General features: G+C 41.7%; 1 protein-coding gene and 1 pseudogene across 3 annotated transcripts in view; one reads left to right on the top strand and one right to left on the bottom strand.

Moving 5' to 3' along the window:
• The window catches only part of Ppp1r21 (protein phosphatase 1 regulatory subunit 21), a 124,016-nt gene that overhangs the window by 64,092 nt on the left and 40,693 nt on the right, over positions 1-19,231 (top strand). Inside the window, exon 22 of one of the 2 annotated variants that reach the window (XM_004839417.3) lies at positions 10,492-13,981. The exons of the other annotated variant lie outside the window; for it this stretch is intronic. Coding sequence (XP_004839474.1) covers positions 10,492-10,521 — 30 coding nt within the window. The 3' untranslated portion in view covers positions 10,522-13,981. Of the gene's footprint in view, positions 1-10,491; positions 13,982-19,231 lie in introns of those variants that run through there. 2 annotated transcript variants of the gene reach the window in all.
• Positions 1,375-6,220, bottom strand: LOC147826975 (elongation factor 1-alpha 1 pseudogene; annotated as a pseudogene). Its single transcript, XR_015453115.1, has one exon. The product of XR_015453115.1 is annotated as an elongation factor 1-alpha 1 pseudogene (transcript).

The following is a 19,231-nucleotide window of genomic DNA, read 5'->3' as shown; positions in this document are numbered from 1 at the left end:
TGTGGTCATCTCAGATGCTTAGCACATTTTGGTAACTCAGCCAGTACTTTACCACCAACAGCTGGAATTGCCTGTCTCAGCTGGCACTCTGAGATCTGCAGCTGCACTTACTGACTCAGCAGGCCTTTATTGAGTGCCTTCTCTGTGTGCTGGAGAGGAAGTAGAGATGACTAACCAGAGCTTTGTTTCAGCATCTGCTAGTGGTGTAGGGCAGAATTCTGCAAAGTTGGGGTCTCCTTGGAAAATATATCCTGTTAGTGCACTGGAGCCTGCATTATATAATTTTGTTTTCCAACATAGTTTCATGCGTTTCACTGACCTCTCCTCCTTTCGAGATGTTTCTGATGCTTCCCTGGGCCATCTCTGTGATGACTGTAACCAGCCAATATGGTTCTGATTGTGGTTCTCCAGTTACTTGTGCCCAGGAAGCTGGAGCTGCAGCAGGAGGTAGGGGCCGGTCCTCTTAGAGAATGCTTCCCTGTACCCTTTTGGCCCTTTGATCCTCCAGTAGGACAGTGTCTTACAGCTGGATTCCTACTAACAGTAGAAAGCATGCACACTGAAGAGGTTATTCTGGTCTTAAGCATTTTTAAAACAATTTTTATCAGTGCATGTTTGCAGTACACAGGGATTACATCCATGGTGGAGAGTTGGTGCACAGACATAACACATCTCTTTTCCCCTTCCCCTCCCCTTCCTGAAGAGGTTCTGTCTTGAATTCTGTCATGGCTTATTTTAGCAGTAGTGTGAGAAAGCCAGTGTTAGCACCTACCATTTGAAAAGTAACAGTGATTCTAAGGGAACTCTTCAGTCTCCAGAGCTGCTTAAGAACAGTATTTGGTTCTGCATTGAGCAGTGAAAATAGTGAGCATAGCAGAGCTCACTGTCCCAAAGGTAACTAGGTTACAATTACTTAAGTCAGGAAATTTTCAAGTTGTCTCGGGTTTTAAATCTATTCTTTAAAACTCTTAAGTAAGAGACCTCTCTTCAGTTTAGAGTTTATATTATTAACCTTACCTTGATCATTTTGAGAGCCCCCATTTATTATTAGTAATTTATATTGCTGTATTTTATAAATAAGGAGGGGAAGAGGGGTCGAAGGGAGGGAGGGAATGGGAAAAAAAGCAGCAAGATATATATCATGCACAGGTACAAATTCCTTTTGATGAGTGTTATCATACATATCTCTAAAATGTACTAATAAATGTTTTGCTTCAAAACAAAAAACATCACTTATGTTAAAAATTTATATTGCTGTAGCATCTTATGGCTGTGTTAATATTGTTTCCACTGGATACCAAGTAAACATCCTCAACCATTTGTCTGCTGTTATCTTGCTCTTAGTGTTTGTATTCTGCAGGCATTTTCCACTTGTAAGAAGAAAGTGTGTACATACCTAATAGTTGAGGAATTCAATTAGAATGTATTCCTAAGATGGGAACTCACCAGAAAAAAGAAGTCACACACAACTAGAAAGTCCAACCCTTCATATGTGAGGGAATTGAGATCACGTAAAACATCTTCCTCTCACTTGTCCTGAGCCCTTATCTAAGCTTGCTCTTGACAGAGAATCAGTGCCATTTCGCTGTTAGTTGGTACATATTCCAAAGTACTATTAAAAAATTTAAAAGATGTTTAACAACAACAAAAAGACATTTTAGGCTATTATTTTTATTAAGCTTCATGAAACCTTGTATACTGTGTCTTTGGAACAAGACAAATGTTTGAAGTTTTGTAAAATCTCAGGTAATAACTTGGTTTTCTTTCTTTCTTTCTTTCTTTTTTTTTTTTGGTACCGGGCATCCAACTTAGGTCCTTGTGGTTGTGCAGCAGGTGGCAAAACCACTGAGCTAAATCACCAGCCCCTCTTTTTTTTTTTTTTTTAAGAATAGGAGAAATTTATTGGGACAAAGAAAGCTTCTGCCTAAGAGAGACAGAAGGGGGACTGGGAAGTGGGTTGCCCACTCACCCCACTTTTCAAAGATGTTTTATACAGCAAAGCCATGTGGTGATGTGGGTACAAAGTGGGACAAAACTGTAAGACCCAGTGGAAATTTATAAGGTGGGCATGAGATGGGACAAAACCATGACCAACCAATAAGATTACAAGTACAGTGACCAAGGTAATGTTGATTAAATGGGGGTCAAATGGGGGAGCAAGTCACATAGCAAGCATACAAGGATTTTCAGTAAGGGTGGGAGTCAGGGATATTTCCTGGAGAGGCTGGGTTAAGACCTTGACCCCCCACCCATGTGAATGATACCTTTTTAGAACATCAATCACTGCTATTTATTCCCAGGGGAAGCACAGAGGTGTGTAGTTTCTCTCCTTTTACAATTCTGGCCTTCAGTGAATGTGTCTTGATTGTCCTCCATGTTGGCTCCTTGCTGTGTTGGCTCCTGGAAGGCTGGTCCTGTCCAACTGCACATGAGATATCTAATTAACTTACCTATCTGCAATATTGCCCCCTCTGAAGAAGTACCCCTAACTGCTCTGAGGGGGCAAAGGGCGAAGACCTTTCTGGCCACTTCCAGCTGAAGAGGGTCGTAGTTGTGATCAGCAGTTAGAGTTACTCTACAGAGAGTCTATCTAAACCCCCTAGATAGGTGCCAGGCATTGTCATCTTGGTAGCCATATATCTTTGATTCTGGAGGAGACAAAGCCAAGGAAACACTTAATACATGGGCCAAATTATAAGGTCAGCAGGATTGCTATGAATATAGACAATAAGGGTTTCTACCCAGAGGAACTAGCAATAACCTCCCACAAAGAGGGTAAGGAGAAAGTCCAGGGGACTTCAGAATCCAACATAGAAGTTATATTGTATAGTTTAAGCAGTTATGAGATGTTTACAAGGTCAGTGTGGTGAGTCCCAGTAAAAGAAGTCTAGCACATTTGTCATTGGTTCCATTTGTATGACTGCTTGGAGTTTGGCAGCCTCTAGGCAAGAATAAATAAAACTTTTAAGAAATTAGAGCATGTATAATCTAAGCTTGAGCACACTAGAATGGAAGGGCAGGTTGGGGAGAAAGTTGGCACTTAGAAATTGAAATAGTGATTGTAACCTGCTGGCTCTTAGAATCTTTCATTGATAAAGTTTATGTATAAGTCTGATACTTTGTTATAAATGTCTCTAGTTTTAGCTGTAAGAAGATAAGAGACAATTTGAAGAACAAATATTGCTTAAGAAATTTAAAACTCTAGCTGAGCCCTTATAGATTTTACCATAGTTTTTCCCTAATGATCCATAACCGTGGTCAGCTACTGCTGTAGCTAGAAACGGCCAGAAGGGGTCAATGACTGGAGCCCCCTTTTATATCTAGCTTTATTACTATGGCATTATTTATACCTCTTTTGGTTATTCTTTTCTGCTGGGTGTTTAAGACCAAGTTAAAGTGAGACCTGTGTCAATCAGTATGAACCTCTTGCTATCTATCAAGGTCAGTTAAGTCTCCTCAGGCATTACTTTGAAACCATGCATAGAGTCTCTCAGCTCCTCTGTCAGTGTCAGCCATCAGGATGGGTCATGGCCTTGCTCAACCACGTTGCTTTCAGTGAAAGCATGGGAGATTTTTCCCTCTTTGTGACCTGCCTTTGGCACATGGTACATTTGTCCTCTGGTGCCCAGCAATCTCCCAGCCCAGGAGGTTAATTGACTTACCAGTCTAGGATCCTGTAGGAAACGTTCCTTCATGTCCTGGATTCTTTGTTGACCTTGAGGGCCCAGGGTCAAAATACTGGTTGTCCTCTTAGCCCAGTTACCTTTCTAGTTTTGGTCTCCAAACTTTAGTTGTTGAACCCCCAGAAGAGAAGATCAGTGACGTAAGTATTTCAGTAGGAGCAGTGAGCTTAACTATTACAATAGTTAAAACATTAAGCACTTTTGAAGTATAAAGCACAGTTAGAGGGCTGTTATTTTACCAACCGTGGTTGGTAAAATGTTAACAGACAACAATTATATATTGTATAGAAAAACTTAAGATCAGGAGCCACAGGTTGTATTTTAGCATGACAGTCATGATATCTTTTTTGTAACACTGACATGTCTATCTTAGTATGGAATAGTCTTTCAGTCAAACACCTTCATCTGATCACAAGACATTAAATGACATAAAGAAAACTCTTATTTGTTATCCTTTAGTAGGATGCCATCTAAAGAGAACATACATATTGGCCTATAAATGTATCTTAGTTCATAATGTCTAGCCTCTAATTTTAGTGTGACATTGTTTCAACTGTTTGGTGACTGAGCATCTCTAAGTATGGTGACACATATAACACACATCACGTCAGTTTTTAAGATAACTATTATTTGACTGGTTTTCTCATGCTGGCTTGACATGTACCTCTCTTTTTTTTCTCATTAAACTTTGTTTTAATGTGTCTCAAAATTCTGTGACAGATTTTTGGTCAAGTTGTTTCCATTAAAAAGTGATTTTAAAAACTAACAACTTAAAACTGTCACACACAAAAAGAAAACAAATGGTCCACAAAACATTCTCCTTTCCTCCTGAAGGTTTTATGATGCATTGTTATCATTAACCAGTCTTTTACTATTAAACTTAAATGGCCAGCTGGGAGAAACAGTTCTGAGACCGGTCTTCCACCACTGATTAAGACTGGGGTGGCAGGTGTTAGGGGTGATACTCATTTAGCCTTCTGAGCTTTCTGGGCAGACTTGGTGACCTTGCCAGCTCCAGCAGCCTTCTTGTCCACTGCTTTGATGACACCCACAGCAACTGTCTGTCTCATAACATGAACAGCGAAACGACCCAGAGGTGGATAGTCAGAGAAGCTCTCGACACACATGGGCTTGCCTGGAACCATGTCAACGATGGCAGCATCACCAGATATAAGAATTTGGGGCCATCTTCCAGCTTCTTACCAGACCGGCGATCAATCTTTTCTTTCAGCTCAGCAAACCTGCAAGCGATGTAAGTTGTATGGCAGTCTAGTACAGGAGCATAGCCAGCACTGATCTGGCCTGGATGATTCAGGATAATCACCTGAGCAGGGAAACCAGCTGCTTCCATTGGTGGGTCATTTTTGCTGTCACCAGCAACATTGCCACAATGAACATCTTTGACAGACACATTCTTGACGTTGAAGCCCACATGGTCACCAGGAGGAGTTTCACTCAAAGCCTCATGGTGCATTTCAACAGACTTTACTTCAGTTGTGACATTGACTCATGTGAAGGTGACCACCATGCCAGGTTTGAGAACACCAGTCTCCACTCTGCCCACAGGGACGGTACCGATACCACCAATTTTGTAGACATCTTGGAGGGGCAGCCGCAAAAGCTGGTCAGTTGGGTGAGTGGGTGGTAGGATGCAATCCAAAGCTTCAAGCAGTGTGGTTCCACTGGCATTGCCATCTTTACAAATGACCTTCCATCCCTTGAACCAAGGCATGTTAGCACTTGGCTCCAGCATGTTGTCACCATTCCAACCAGAAATTGGCACAAAAGCTACTGTGTCAGGATTGTAGCCAATTTTCTTAATATAGGTGCTGACTTCCTTAAAAATTTCCTCATATCTCTTCTGGCTGTAGGGTGGCTCAGTGGAATCCATTTTGTTAATACCAACAATGAGTTGTTTCACACCCAGCGTGTAAGCCAGAAGGGCATGCTTACGGGTCTGCCTGTTTTTGGAGATACCAGCTTCGAATTCACCAACGCCACCAGCAACAATGAGGACAGCACAGTCACCCTGAGATGTGCCTGTAATCATGTTTTTGATAAAGTCTGTGTCCTGGAGCATCAATGATAACCACATAATACTTGCTGTTCTCAAATTTCCACAGGGAGATGTCAATGGTGATACCATGCTCACGCTCGGCTTTCAGTTTATCCAAGACCCAGGTGTACTTGAAAGAACCCTTCCCCATCTCAGCTGCTTCCTTCTCAAATTTTTCAATGGTTCTTTTGTCGAAGCCACCACATTTGTAGATCAGATGGCCAGTAGTGGTGGACTTGCCCAAATCCACATGTCCGATGACGATGACATTGATCTGAGTCTTTTCCTTTCCCATGTTGGCTTTGATTTAGTGGTGGTTTTCACTACACCTGTGCTCTTATGGCAAACCCATTGAGAAAAAGCTTGACATGTACCTCTTATCACAAGTAGCTGGAGTGTAAGAGAAAGGCAGATATCTGAGTCAAAAAAGATCATTACCATAAACAATATCTTAGAAGACCTGTACACCCAGAGGGCATGAATATATTTAGTCACCATGAAATAACAATGAGTATCAGTTACATGAAACGCTTTGTCCCTTAATTTTGTTTTGTACAAGAACATTTTAAATAAAACTTTGTTTTCCCACAGAAAACTTAGACCATGAGCAATGTATACTTATCACAATGATATGCTTAGCAATGTATTTCCCATGAGGCTATGGAAATTATTGGGGTCCCCTTTGTGAGCAAAGGCTGGAATAAATTTTTCCAGCCAGCTGCTCCTTTATTTACCAAGGGCAGTCCTGTCCTGTAGTTTTCCTAAGCCCAAGTCTTTATTTAATTATCTTAACAAATTTTTAGATAACCTATAAGAGCCATAGCAAGTAATACATTATTTTTGACCAATGAAAGATTCCCAATATTATACATAGACAACAATATGTACTGTATTTGTAAAACCAGTTGACATTATTTGGATCATCTGGCAACCTGGGGGAATCATGTCTTTAATTACATTTATCTAAGCCAACTTGAGTTACAGGCAGACATCTTAAAAAATCCAAAATGCCAAAAGAAAAAAGCTCAAAGGTTGGGAATTTAGCTCAGTGGTTCCGGCGGCTGCTTTGCAAGCGCAAGGACCCAAGTTCGATCCCCGGTACCCAAAAAAAAGAGAGAACCAAAAGAAAAAAGCTCAAACATAATAGCTGTACATGTTGTTGTAACAAATTGAACAGACACACCCACACTTGTTTGACAACTTGTTTGTAAACCAGAGTGCACTCAGATGTATTTTACCAAGTTGAATTATAATAACCTTTATAATTTTTAGGTTTATAACTATAAATAAGACTAGTCAGGGCCGGGGATTCAGCTCAGTGGTTTGACCACCTGCTGCCCAAGCGCAAGGACCTGAGTTTGATCCCCGGTACCAAAAAAAAAAAAAGACTAGTCAGAACTTTGTAGATCAATTAACAGAGATCTCTTGTAATAAGAATCAAAAGGAATAAAAATCTTTTACACCTATGAAAGCAAACACCATTTTAAGATGGGCCCTAAGCTGACAGTTTATCTGACTGGAATACCCAGCTACACAGGCTTCTCATTGTTGCTTTGATAACCATAGTTGTTTGATAGCCACATGTAACTGTTCCCTCTAAAGGGACAGACTATTAAAGGTAATTTTAACTCTCTCAAGTGGGGGTCTGCTCAGGCCAGGTTTGCATGTAGAAGAGACTAGGTGACACCCTTTGGAGCTAAGTATGAATTCCATGCAGTGAGGGAAGAAGGCCTGCCAAGGCTCCAACATGCTGTGCTGCAGATGTCTACCTATGACAGTTTTTTCCCATTTTGAAAAGAAACAAAGGCAAAGAAGGTATCCCTGTCTATCTCTCTTGTTCTGTGCCCAAAGGTGCCCCTTAGACTTTATCTCATCCAGTGCCAGTGGCAGCTGACTAGAGGTGCAAGGAAGTGGCCAGAGCCAGGTCAGCTGTTCTTACCATTCTTTAATTTTGCCTGAGGGCTGAAAGACAGATAAATATGAACTAAAACTTTTACATTTATCTTTTGAGAGTTTCAGCTTTAAACCTAGACCAGTTTTCTATATGGCCCAGAGATAAATGAAGGTGAGCTTAACTCTGGAAGGATTCCAGGAAGGGAAAACTCACCATTCTGAAATCCAGAATTTGACTTGAAATCCAGCAGCCACAGAGGAGGGAAGTGCCTTGAACCAAACTGCATTATTTCTCAGGGGCAGGGCAGTGGAGAAGGGACAGAAGAGTGCCTTTAAGTGTGGCACTAGAACTACATCTTGACCATCTCAGGTGTAGAAGGACAATTAAGATCAGGAGCTTTTCCAGAGTGGATCTGTGATCCTAGCAAAACATGTCTCCAGAGACAAAAGCTATGATTGACTCCCACTGCATTGCCAAGCAGAAAACAAACCAATAAACAAAGAACCCATATGGCTACTTTTTGCCTTTTGAAAGAGAATGAAAGTGTTCTAACTATATTGTTTAGGGCTTACCCTTTATTTATTTATTTATTTATTGGTACCAGGGATTGAACTCGCGACCTTGCGCTGCGAGGCAGGCAGCAGAATCTGAGCTAAATCCCTGGCCATGGGCTTACCCTTTTAATGAATTACTCTGAATCTATAATATCTCATTTATGATTGAAATACCCTACAGGCTGTTGAGCAGCTCCCTGATGTAAAAACACTCGCAACGCCATGTCTCACCTTTTATTAACATACAAACTGAAACAGTGTCCTGTAGCAGGCACTTAGAAGTGCTTGTTTGAGCTTCTGGAATGTGGTCTGGGAATGAGGTCCACAGGTGTCTGTCTCTTGGGTTTTTCTATAAGCTAATAGAGGGGACATGAAATCTCACTATATCCTCCTATGTGAAGGCCATGAAAGCCTGTAATTTGCAGGAATCTCCTTAGCTGTTTTAGAGTCTTGGGCTGTGGAAAGGAAGGAATTGGTTTAATTCTTTCTTCCCCCAGTCTTTGGGCTATAATAAGGCCTAAATATTTTACCTCAAGGCTGCAAAGTTGTGCGTTAAATCTAGAAATATTATAACCCATCCATTAGAAAATTCAGCAGCGCAGATGTCTTGGCTAGAAAGTGCTTCTGAGGGGGCACATAACAGCATACCATCTACCTATTGCAAGATGTGACTTGGGAAAAACTATAGTATCTCCTTTTATCAAATCAGGATGTAGGGATGTCCTATTTTTCCTGATAAATAGTTGACAGTTTAAAATAATTGAAGGACTTAGTCCTCATGTTTCTTAGACCTTCAAGAATACATGCCTGAAAATGTCTTCTATTTAATCTCCTATCTGATTGGCAGGCCAGTGGGGTCTTGTATAGGAACTGCTTGTGTCCCAGTAGGGACCAGTTACACCCCTGGCTGCCTATCTTTTGAGCTTCCAATATTAAGATAATATTTGTCCCTACATGTAGTAGCAGCTAGTAATACTACTTATCTCATTAGAAATCAATATTTGATTTAAGAGCAACATTACATCTTTTTAATCTAGTCCATAGGTCTGAATAAGTCCTCTGAAGACCTCAGTGTACATATAAGGCTCATCTGAAAACTTTTTTAGGTCTCATTTAACATCTTAGATCACTAAGAGAAAAAGACACATGAACACAGATAGTCCCATATTTGCCATTTATTTCCTGCAAGAGATGTTGTCTTTGAAGGACCTGAACAACTTAGCTAAGGATGGATATAGCCTCATAGAGATTAATTATGGCTGGCCTAAAAATTCCACCCTTAGCACCTGGTGGTCAAGGCTTAAAGTTGTCTTGGAAACTTTGTTCTCTGGTTCTAAAGGGTGAGAAGTAGCTTCAGGCTTAGAGGTACTGAATGTCTTAAGGGTGAGTTGTCTCTCATTTTTCTATGGCCCACATTTACATTTGAACACAAGCAAGAATTACTTCTTAGTATAAAGAAGATCTCAACATAAGATGATTTTGACCATTTTCTCTCTTTTACAGTATAATTCTAATTGTGAGATAGCATCATAGTACTTTCCTCTGTGTACTTGGCTTTAGGAGGTAGGCACACCACGGAAGAATGTAGAGAAATACTAAACTGCTCCTTAATATATTCCAAAGGAGTAAGAGGTTCAGATAGGGAGTTCCTAATCTGAAACAAGAGAAACAAATATGACGTCCCATAAGTCTGTGGTTGATTCCTGTGCCCCCTAGGGGGTCCCCAGGGCGTTCCCCCAAGGTTTATACCACTCCAGGGTAGGTAGCTGCCATCTGGAGAGAGAACCAGAAAATAAAACCAGACTTGACTATCTACCCTTTACCAGTTCGCGATCTTATCTTCCTCAGGGAACTCATATCCTACTCCAGTAGTTACTCTCAAAGCACAAGTTACAATTGACTTAAGCCATAACAGTCATGTTTAGAGAAGGAAGTATTGCTAGCACACCAAGAGGTTTAAACCACTGCTTTCTAGTTCCTTGAAAGAGAGAGAAGAAAATAGGTCAGTAGTCAAATTAGGGCACTTTCCTGCAAAAGAGATCATCTCCAGAGATTGTTCAGAGATTCTGCCTTTGCTTTTCTTTCTTTATTGCCTGACCTCACCCTCCCAGGATTAGGACCTGCAGAAGTAGCAAGCCAGGCAAGTTAGCAGCTGCTTGTGATTACTGGATGGAAGTTAGTAGTCCCCCAGCAAGGCAGAGTGTTCCAGAGTGAAATGCAGCTTCCGACAACTTAGTTTATAAACTATGTGAACTATTTCTCTAGAAGTTTTTGTTCTTAATGTTGATATTTTTCTTTGCACAGGGAAATTCTAAAAAGAACAAGAGTCGATAGTTTACAAATAACTGCTTGGAGACTGTTCGTTCCAGAGCTGCTGTTGCCCAGAGCTGCAGGGCCCACCCGAGCCTAGTGCACAGCCTTCAGGAAGCCGGAAGCTGAGGTGTCCTCGGACCTGGAAACCCGCAGTGTTGTGCATGGCCCCAGGGCATTTAAATATGTTTGTAACCAGTAAGGCAGATACAGAATTTGATGTTGACAGTAAAGTGGAAAACAATACATATACCATGGATATTGTAGGTTTCCTTACGCTGTTTTTACTGTGGACTTTTTAAAGTTAGGTTTTAATTTCAGTATGTAAGAATGATAAATATTTTGTATATTTTCAAACTCAAATATATGGTAAGCAATTTGTTATCTATGGAATAGATATATGTTTCTGGATAAAATGATTAACTTGTCAAACTGTCATTGCTTCTTACTATAATTGAAAGCAGTCTCCAGATTCTTTTTTAAAGATCTGTTCATCCTCCCTCTCTCCCTCTCTCTCTCTCTCTCTCTCTCTGTCTCTGCCTCTCTCTCTGTCTCTCTCTCTGAGGGAACATGCCTTGCAGACTTCAGATCCTGTGGGTTTATTATCATTGTCTTCAGCTTTCCAGTACTCTCTCTGTGTTAGAATAATAACTGCAGGAAATTCATGTCAATAAATTCATACTAATATCAAACTTTCAGTCTTTGTGAAAATTTAATGAAGGAAACAGACTTATTAAAGTAGGCTTTGCAAAATTTATCAAATCTTAATAGACTTGGATGTAATCTTTCTGATTCCCCAAATGACTATACAGTTAATCCTTTGTAAGGCTCTTGAGTTTTGCCTTGAGCTACTTATAATTACATTTCAAGCAAGGACTCTGAGCCCTGTGGGCTCCTGATCTTTCCCATAAACACAGCATTTCAGTGCACAGCTTAGGGCACCTCTCCCAGCACCCCCACTCCCAGTGCCCTAAAGAGATTGCTCCTTGCTTAGTTGCTTGCAGGGCCAGTTAGCTGAGGGCTTCCTCGCCTCCCTTCCCAGTTCTTTCCTTAGTGCTCTTCTCTCCTGATGGCCTCTCCATGCTGTTGCCAGTCACTGTCCCTCCCAGCCGCTTTCTTCTGGTTCTGTCCAGCTTAGCACAAAGGCCAACTCTGGCTTCCACTGAGTCGTCAGCTGCTTGCCATGGAGAACAGCTCTGGAGGTTAAGCCTGTCCTCACAGCAGTGAAAGTGTGGGATCCTGACTTGGGGACCTCCAAGTTAGTTGAGTCCCGTTCTTTCCAGCCCTTCTAGTCCCTTCTCTTTCCTGAGCCCTGCCAGGTCCTGTTCTCATGGTGCCTCACCCCAGGCCCCATACCCATAACAGGAACAGCAGAGAACCAGGCCTAGTGTGAACTTAGGGACCCAGCCCCATGGGGCAGCATTGTCCTATGGCAGGCCTTTGCTATTTCCAGTCCATTTCTACCCAGCTTTCAATAATGACCACATAAGCAAACCACAGCCCATTGGGAGCGAGAGCCTCTTCTCCTCCAGGCCTGCAGGCACACTGCCCTGCGAGCTCCCTCCTCTGAAGCTGTGAAGCCAGCCTGGTCCAGTGCCCTCACTACTCCCTTCCCAGGGCTGGGCTGCACATTTACGTCTTCAATTTCTCAGTCTACTGACTTCTCTCCCTCAGCTTCCAAAGAAATTGAATTTACTCCATCCTTTAAAAAGCCAAACTCCCTGAGTTTGAATCCTTATACTTACAAATGAGTTACTTAGCATTTCTGTGCCTCTGTTTCCTCATCTGTAAAGTGGGGGATATTAATACCTACCTCCTAGGATTTTTTTTTTTTTTTTTTTTTTTTGGTCCCAGGGATCGAACTCAAGTCCTTGGCTTGCGAGACAGGTGGCAGAAACACTGAGCTAAATCCCCGGCCCCTTCCTAGGATTTTTATGAAGATTAAATGAATATTGTAAATTGCCCCCCAAAATACCCAATATAAAGGTTTATTTATTAGTAATAAATGTTATTGGTAATGGTACTGATTTTGCTATTTCTTTTTTTTTTCTCCTGTACTTTGTCCGTGTTGGTTGACTTCCCTCTTCACCATTACTCATTCGCTCCTTGACCTGGGGTTGTTGGGCTCCTTTGTCCCCCATGGTAATGAAGTCATTCTAGTGAGTGCTGCCAGCCTCAACTTGAATTGCCACATCCTGTGACTCCTTTTCAGCCTTACTCTTGCCTGAGTTTTCCAGAATGTGTCACACAGGAGGAACAGTTCATGGCAGGGCAAGCAGAAGGCAGCAAAGCAGCAAGCAGCAGAAACAGCAGTGGAGCAAGCCTCCCTTTCCCTTTTATTCCATCTAGACTACAAGCCTTTTGAGTGGTGCCACCCACACCCAGGGTGGGTCTTCCCATCTTCCATACCCAGAGCTATGCTAATTCCAATCAAGGACGAATTTAGTACTGGACACCCTTAATCCTAGTATCATATACCTAGGTCCTGCCAGCTCCAAAAAGCCCCACCTGTGAATGTAAGAGGCTTTGGGGAGACATCTAGATACAAGCCATAACAACCATTTTCTCTCCTGGGATCTTTGCTTCTCTTGGATTTTCTAACACTTCTTTCTCTTACATTCTTGTCCTTCCTCTCTGAAAAGTTCTCCTCAGTCTCTTCTTGGGCCTCCCTTCAGCTATCTTTGCTTTGAAATATTAGTGTTCTGCACGAGATTCTGTACCAAATTCTGTAGGCCTATCTGTGCTGATAGACAGTGAGTTCTACCCTTGCTTTCACCTCTCCCCGGCTGCACTCGAGTTCCTGCTACCTTGTGGCTGCTCTACCAGTGTCTGATGAGCAGCTCACCACTTGGAAGGTTTAAGTAATGTCAGATTCACCCACCCAATTTCTTCTTTTCTCTAGTCTTCTCACCACCCCACAAGATCTGTTCTTGCCTTGTATTCTGTGCCTATTAACAAACTAGACACCATTTCAAGTGCCGCTATACAAAAAGTACACAAAAATACTTATCCACATTGTACTATCTTCATGGGTGTGTGTGTGGGCAAATAAAATGCCTTGTAATATGTTACAAAGTTGTAAGTGCTGAGCAGAATATAAAAAAGCTGAGGGGTGGGGAGGATATAAGGACTTGATGAAACATTGGGTTTCTAGATACAGCGATTAGACCTATGAGTAAGTCCTGAGGAAGGTGAGGCTGGACATGTGGCCTTCTGGGAAAGTAGTGTTTACTTTTGACATGATTTCTTCTCTGACCTTTGGTTTTTATTTACATATTCTGTAAAAATTTGTTTTATTTACATACCTTGCCAGCCACCAAGCTTTGAATTTGATATATTTTTGCCCTGCTGCCGCCCCTTCCTTCTAGTCTTCTTTCTGCACAGACTTTGTTGTTGTCACTGTTATTATAGGAGAATTGTAATATGCATAAAAATGGAGTGATTAGTACCAATCCTGTGTCCCAACCACTCCTCATGAACATTTTGCCTGTCTTGTTTTATCTTTTTTCCACACTCCTTTTTTTTCCTGGACTATATTAAGACAGTTCCCAGAGAGTGAGTGAGTTCATCTGTAAGTATCTTAGTTCTGCATGCCTTTGCAAGGGGTTAAGTACTGAGTCCTAAACCTGTCCTTCCCAAATCATCCTTCATCAGGCTCGCGTGTGTGTGTGTGTGTGTGTGTGTGTGTGTGTGTGTGTGTGTAGCTGCTCTGGATGGCCCACAGCCCAGGACTGAGGCCAGGCAGGGAGCACAAGCACACATTGCAAACTGTATGCCCTGCCCTGTCTCAGGCAAGTAAGCAGTAATACATGGTGGCTGTTTTTTCCTGCCCAAATATCTGTATTTGTTACCAAAGTTAGGAACTTAGTTTGAGCCATGTTGTTCTAAAATATTTATTACTACGAGAAAAACCAAAATAAGGCAAAACAAAATCAGTCCTTTGTGGTCCAGGGATTTAGCTCAGTGGTTTTGCTGCCTGCTGTGCAAGTGCAAAGGACCCGAGTTCGATCTCTGGTACCAAAAAAAAAAAAAAAAATCCCTTGCTCCTTTGTAGTCTCCAGAGAAAACCACTTTCACGTACTGATTTGGTATCTCTATTTCCAAATAGCGCAACTCTTGTGCTTTTACTTTGAGGCACAGTGAACTGACTTTGCAATTGGAAGATGAAAATTTGCCTGTTTTATCTGTTTTCCTGTCCCTACCACTCACATACACACAAACACCATCTCTCTAAAGTAGTTACAGGAACATCTTGGCTAGGTCAATATTCAATATATACTTAATTATGACTATTCAAGTACTAGTGGTAACTGATTAATGTACTATATGTTGCTTTTCCTTTCCTGTGTAACTCTTCCTTTTCCTGGAGTTAATAATTATCTTTTGGGCCGGGGATTTAGCTCAGTGGTTTCGCAGCCTGCTGCGCAAGCGTAAGGAGCCGAGTTTGATCCCCGGTTCCAAAAAATAAAATAAAATAAATAATTATCTTTTACCAAAACTTTATTTACTCTGTTTTCTATGGTACTGATCAGTAATTTATTTCTAAACTCTCTCCCAGGTATATATAACTGTTCTGTGTGGCCAATTCAGTTGGGTTTTCAGCCAACTTCATAAGTCTCAGGCCAAGCATAGTGGCAGGTGTCTGTAATATAATCCTAGCTACTCAGGAGGCTGACGCAGGAGGATTGTTGGAACCTAGGAGTTTGAGGCCAGCCTGAGCAACATAGTGAGACCATGCCTCAAAAAATAAAAAATAGAAAAAGTCCCTGACCTGCTCCAGACTGTCTTGGTTGATCTCTGGGTTGGCAGCCCTGCTGCTGTCCTGGGATCTCCCTTCCACGATATCCTAGGATCAAGTGTCTCTTTTCCGTAACCCTCTTGCCCGTAAGCCTTTCCAGTCACTGCTCTGTTCCTCTACTTGCCTTTGCATCCCCCTCTCAAAAAAAATTAACTCCCTGTCTAGACTTCTTGTGGTATAGAGTCAAAAATGAGAAAAAATTCTCAGTGTAGACACAGCACAGGGATTTAGATAGTTGGCTGAAGACTACATAGAGTAAAAGCCAAAACCAAAAAAAGTGCTGGTAATTAATCATGCATTGCTTTCTGAAGATGGGATTTTCAGAACTTATTAAATGACATTTTTCATTCTTTCCTGATAATGTAATACATGCTCAGCGTTGAAAATTTGGAAAATGAGGAAAAGTGTCAAAAGTACACATCTCAGCCAGGTGTGGTGGTGCATACCTGTAATCCCTGCACTCTTAAGAGGCTGAGGCAGGAGGATTGCAAGTTTGAGTCCAGCCTGAGCAACTTAGTGAGACTTGGTCTCAAAGAAAAATTTTATATATATGTAAAGGGCTGGGGATAGCTCAGTGTGAAGGTCATGGGTTCATCCTTACTACTGTGAAGAAAATGTACGGTACATATCTCTCTTTGAGGCTTGACTATTTTAACATATTTGTTTATTCCTGCTCTTCATGCATATATAAAATACATTTTGAATAAAAATTGGGAGTATGTGATAAGAAAAGACTGTATTCAGAGGGGCAGGGGCAGTGGGTTACCTGCTGCCCAGCTCCAGGGGGCGCCACTCATGCTGTGGTCTACAGCAGACCCAGTGGGTGTGGGTCAGGGCCTTCAACACAGCTCAGCACACAGATGACCAGCGTGTGCCTTGTCCCTCGAGTCGGCACCCCTCCATTCAGCTGTTAGATGCAGAGCCGCTCACTCCTCAAAGCTGATGAAACGGGGTTCTCCATTGCTTTTGGGAAGATGCTAAGAAACCAACTATCAGATAATGAGCATAACTTTATTAGCACGTTTGTGATAAATGATCAATACATTCATTTTGGGTAGTTGGTACATAAACATGACACATCTTAATTCTGTTTCTGTCCCCTTCTCTTCCCCCCTTCTCCCTCTCTTGGTCCCATTCCCATTTGTAGAAAATTATCTCCATTTCCTTTTACCTATCATTTACTAGCGTACTTAAAACAATTAACCCGAATAATTTCAAGTTCATTATACATTTAAAAAATAAGCCCCAAAACTAACCCATACCACTGCAAACAAAAGTGTGAAAACAATTTAAGTAAAATAAAACCACCAAAGGAGTTGGAACAAAAGGCTGTCTCCAAATGACTGAGGAAAGCCTTCATGATAAAAATCCTCAGTTTAAGTTTTATAGTTTTGTTTTAATGCAGCATTAACCCTGGAAGTTATTCTTAGTTTTTTAAGGCTTCAAACTCTTCTGTAACTTTAACATATGAAGAGAGCAACATAGTTAGTCGATGATGGTTAGGAAAACATCTCCGAGAACCTCCCAGGCGAGGAATAGTTTGTTCTGTGTTTGAAAAGGAAGTTTCTGTCCCTGGCTGAGAGCCATGTCTCCAGATACCATGGTGATGGAGGGGCAGCTTGTCAGTAAGTGCTTGCCTTAAATTTTTAAGCAGTTTAGTAATTAACTCCAAATTAGGAAATTAACTGGCAGTGGAAGCATAAAAGCAGGAAAATCTATTATATCTCTTTGAAATCTTTAAAGGAAAAAGAGAGTATTAGAATAACTTCACAGGGAGGGCTGGGGATTTAGCTCAGTGGTTCCACTGCCTGCCTCGCAAGCACAAGGACCTGAGTTTGATCCTTGGTACCAAAAGAAAAAAAAAAAAAAAAAATATATATATATATACACACACACCTCAAGAATAACTTCACAGGGAGAGGAGAAGAACTGAGTTTAGGTAGGAGGCTGCTGGAGGCTGCTGTCCCCATTGTAGGTACAGAGGGGCATCCATCAGAGCCTTAGTGTCTGTTTTACCAGAGGCTTTAATTGTCCCGGAACTCAACACCACTGTTCTCTTAATCACAGGGAGTTGTGGAATAGCCTAGTGGTGACGTCTTCCAAGAATAGAAGCAGCACAGTCCAGTTGACAAAATGTTGTTCACTTACATCCTGCTCAAATACTGAAGACTACTCTTCCATTCTCAGCTTTCTTGAGTTTCTTTTTGTTTTGTTCTGTTTTGAAACAGGGTCCCACTATGTAGCTCAGGCTGGCCTGTAACTTGCTGTGATCCTCATGACTCAGCTTCCAGAAGGCTGGGATTATAGGCCTGCGCTGTCACACCTGGCTCTTCCTGAGTTTCTTGACATCTTTTTAGTTGTGCTAAGTTGTCAACAAATTGTGTATAGTTATTTTCATGTATGCCCTCTCCCTAAACAATACAGATGCTGTGAGCGGGAGCCATGCCTTATATGTCCTCCCCCAGGGTGCCTAACAGAATGTCTTGTACACAGTAGTACACACAGGCTAACTGGATACATCTTAGGAATTGAGCCAAGGGACCAACTACAATTAGACTCAGTGTAGCTCAGGTCATACCCAAGAGTGTCCTAGCTTCAGGATAAAGGACAGGCAATCTTGGGCCATTCTAAAATGACTAAGTGATCATCCATCCCCTTAAATATCACTGATTTTGAGTGTCATTCTCAGTGAAGATGGGCTTTTCATTTATCCTTGGAAATTTTTATCCGAAGTATTTCCTCTTAGCTAAGGCCATTTAGCACATTGTTCTTCAGACATCAAGTCAGAATGCATTGTGCACCCAAAATGATAAATTTTTTTCTATTTCATTTTAGCTGTTGTTGGAGACATCCAATGGATAACGTTTTTTGAATACAGTTTTCCTAAAAGCCCTTATTGTAAAGTTTTTCGAGAGGAAGTTTCTTATCAGTCACTGGACTAAGCCTGTCCCTCGATTAAAGTCACGTTAATTGACCTGGACAGCTGGGGCTAACTTGAATTTTGAGGAATTCCAAGTTAATCTACTAGAACCTATGTACAGACACTTTGGGGATCTCTTAAATGTTTCCACAAAAAGGCTGTCAGGAAATGGAAACTTGTTAATGAAAAGGAGAATGAAATGATCCGAGAGTCTCCCTACTGTGGAGCTGGGAAAAGAACAGGAATGGAGTAGAGTGAGGTTGTGAATGTTTCTGGGAGCCTAGCTATGGAAGCCAGGCCAGTTGTGTACCATTGGTTTTTGGTATGCGGGGACATTGCCAGAAAGAATCCTTTGGAGACACATGTTGGAGTTACAAGGAAGAAGTCCACATCATGCTAGTGTTAACCCTGGGGTGAGGCTGAGACACAGAAAGGAGGACTAATCCTTTGGAAAAGACAAAATGGTTTCCACCAACTCTAATCTTTAGACTTGGGTTGCTGGCTTTGCAGAAGTGTCAGAGTTTCCAAAAGAAATTGCTTTCACCAGGTGGGCTACCCAGGAATTAAGGCCATACCGCTTATTTAAAGGTGACAATTACCAAGGTGCGCTCAGAACTGTGTTTAAGCACAAGGATAATGACTGTTTTTTTCCAGCATGATGCTGTTTTCTGCAGTTGTCTTTCCCCTTAGCGGTGGCATTTCTCTGAGATGGGCTGGCCTCCCTGGAAGGCCCAGTGGTGAAAGGTGGGCTGGATACTGGACACAAGAGGCTCAGTGTGTGTTTGTGTGTGTGTGTGGTTAAGTTACAGGGACAACAAACAGTTGCTCCTTTTTCTTCCCTCCCTCCCCCTCCCACTTCCTCTGCTCTTCTTGCTCTCCACCTCTTCCTGCTGTCTGTCTACCAGAAAGTTGAATGGATGACTTAAGCAGCCAGAACCTGCCTGGTTTCATACAAGAGTCTCTGAAAAGTTACCAGTTGACTTCCCAATTTTTAGGCTCTACTTGTCTGTCCTCAA

This window comes from Heterocephalus glaber, unplaced genomic scaffold (genome assembly GCF_053883595.1).
Source record: "Heterocephalus glaber isolate CG9 unplaced genomic scaffold, H.glaber_assembly_v1.0 deba00001457, whole genome shotgun sequence".
Classification (NCBI taxonomy): domain Eukaryota; kingdom Metazoa; phylum Chordata; class Mammalia; order Rodentia; family Bathyergidae; genus Heterocephalus; species Heterocephalus glaber.
This window is presented reverse-complemented; position numbering and strand designations above follow the sequence as displayed.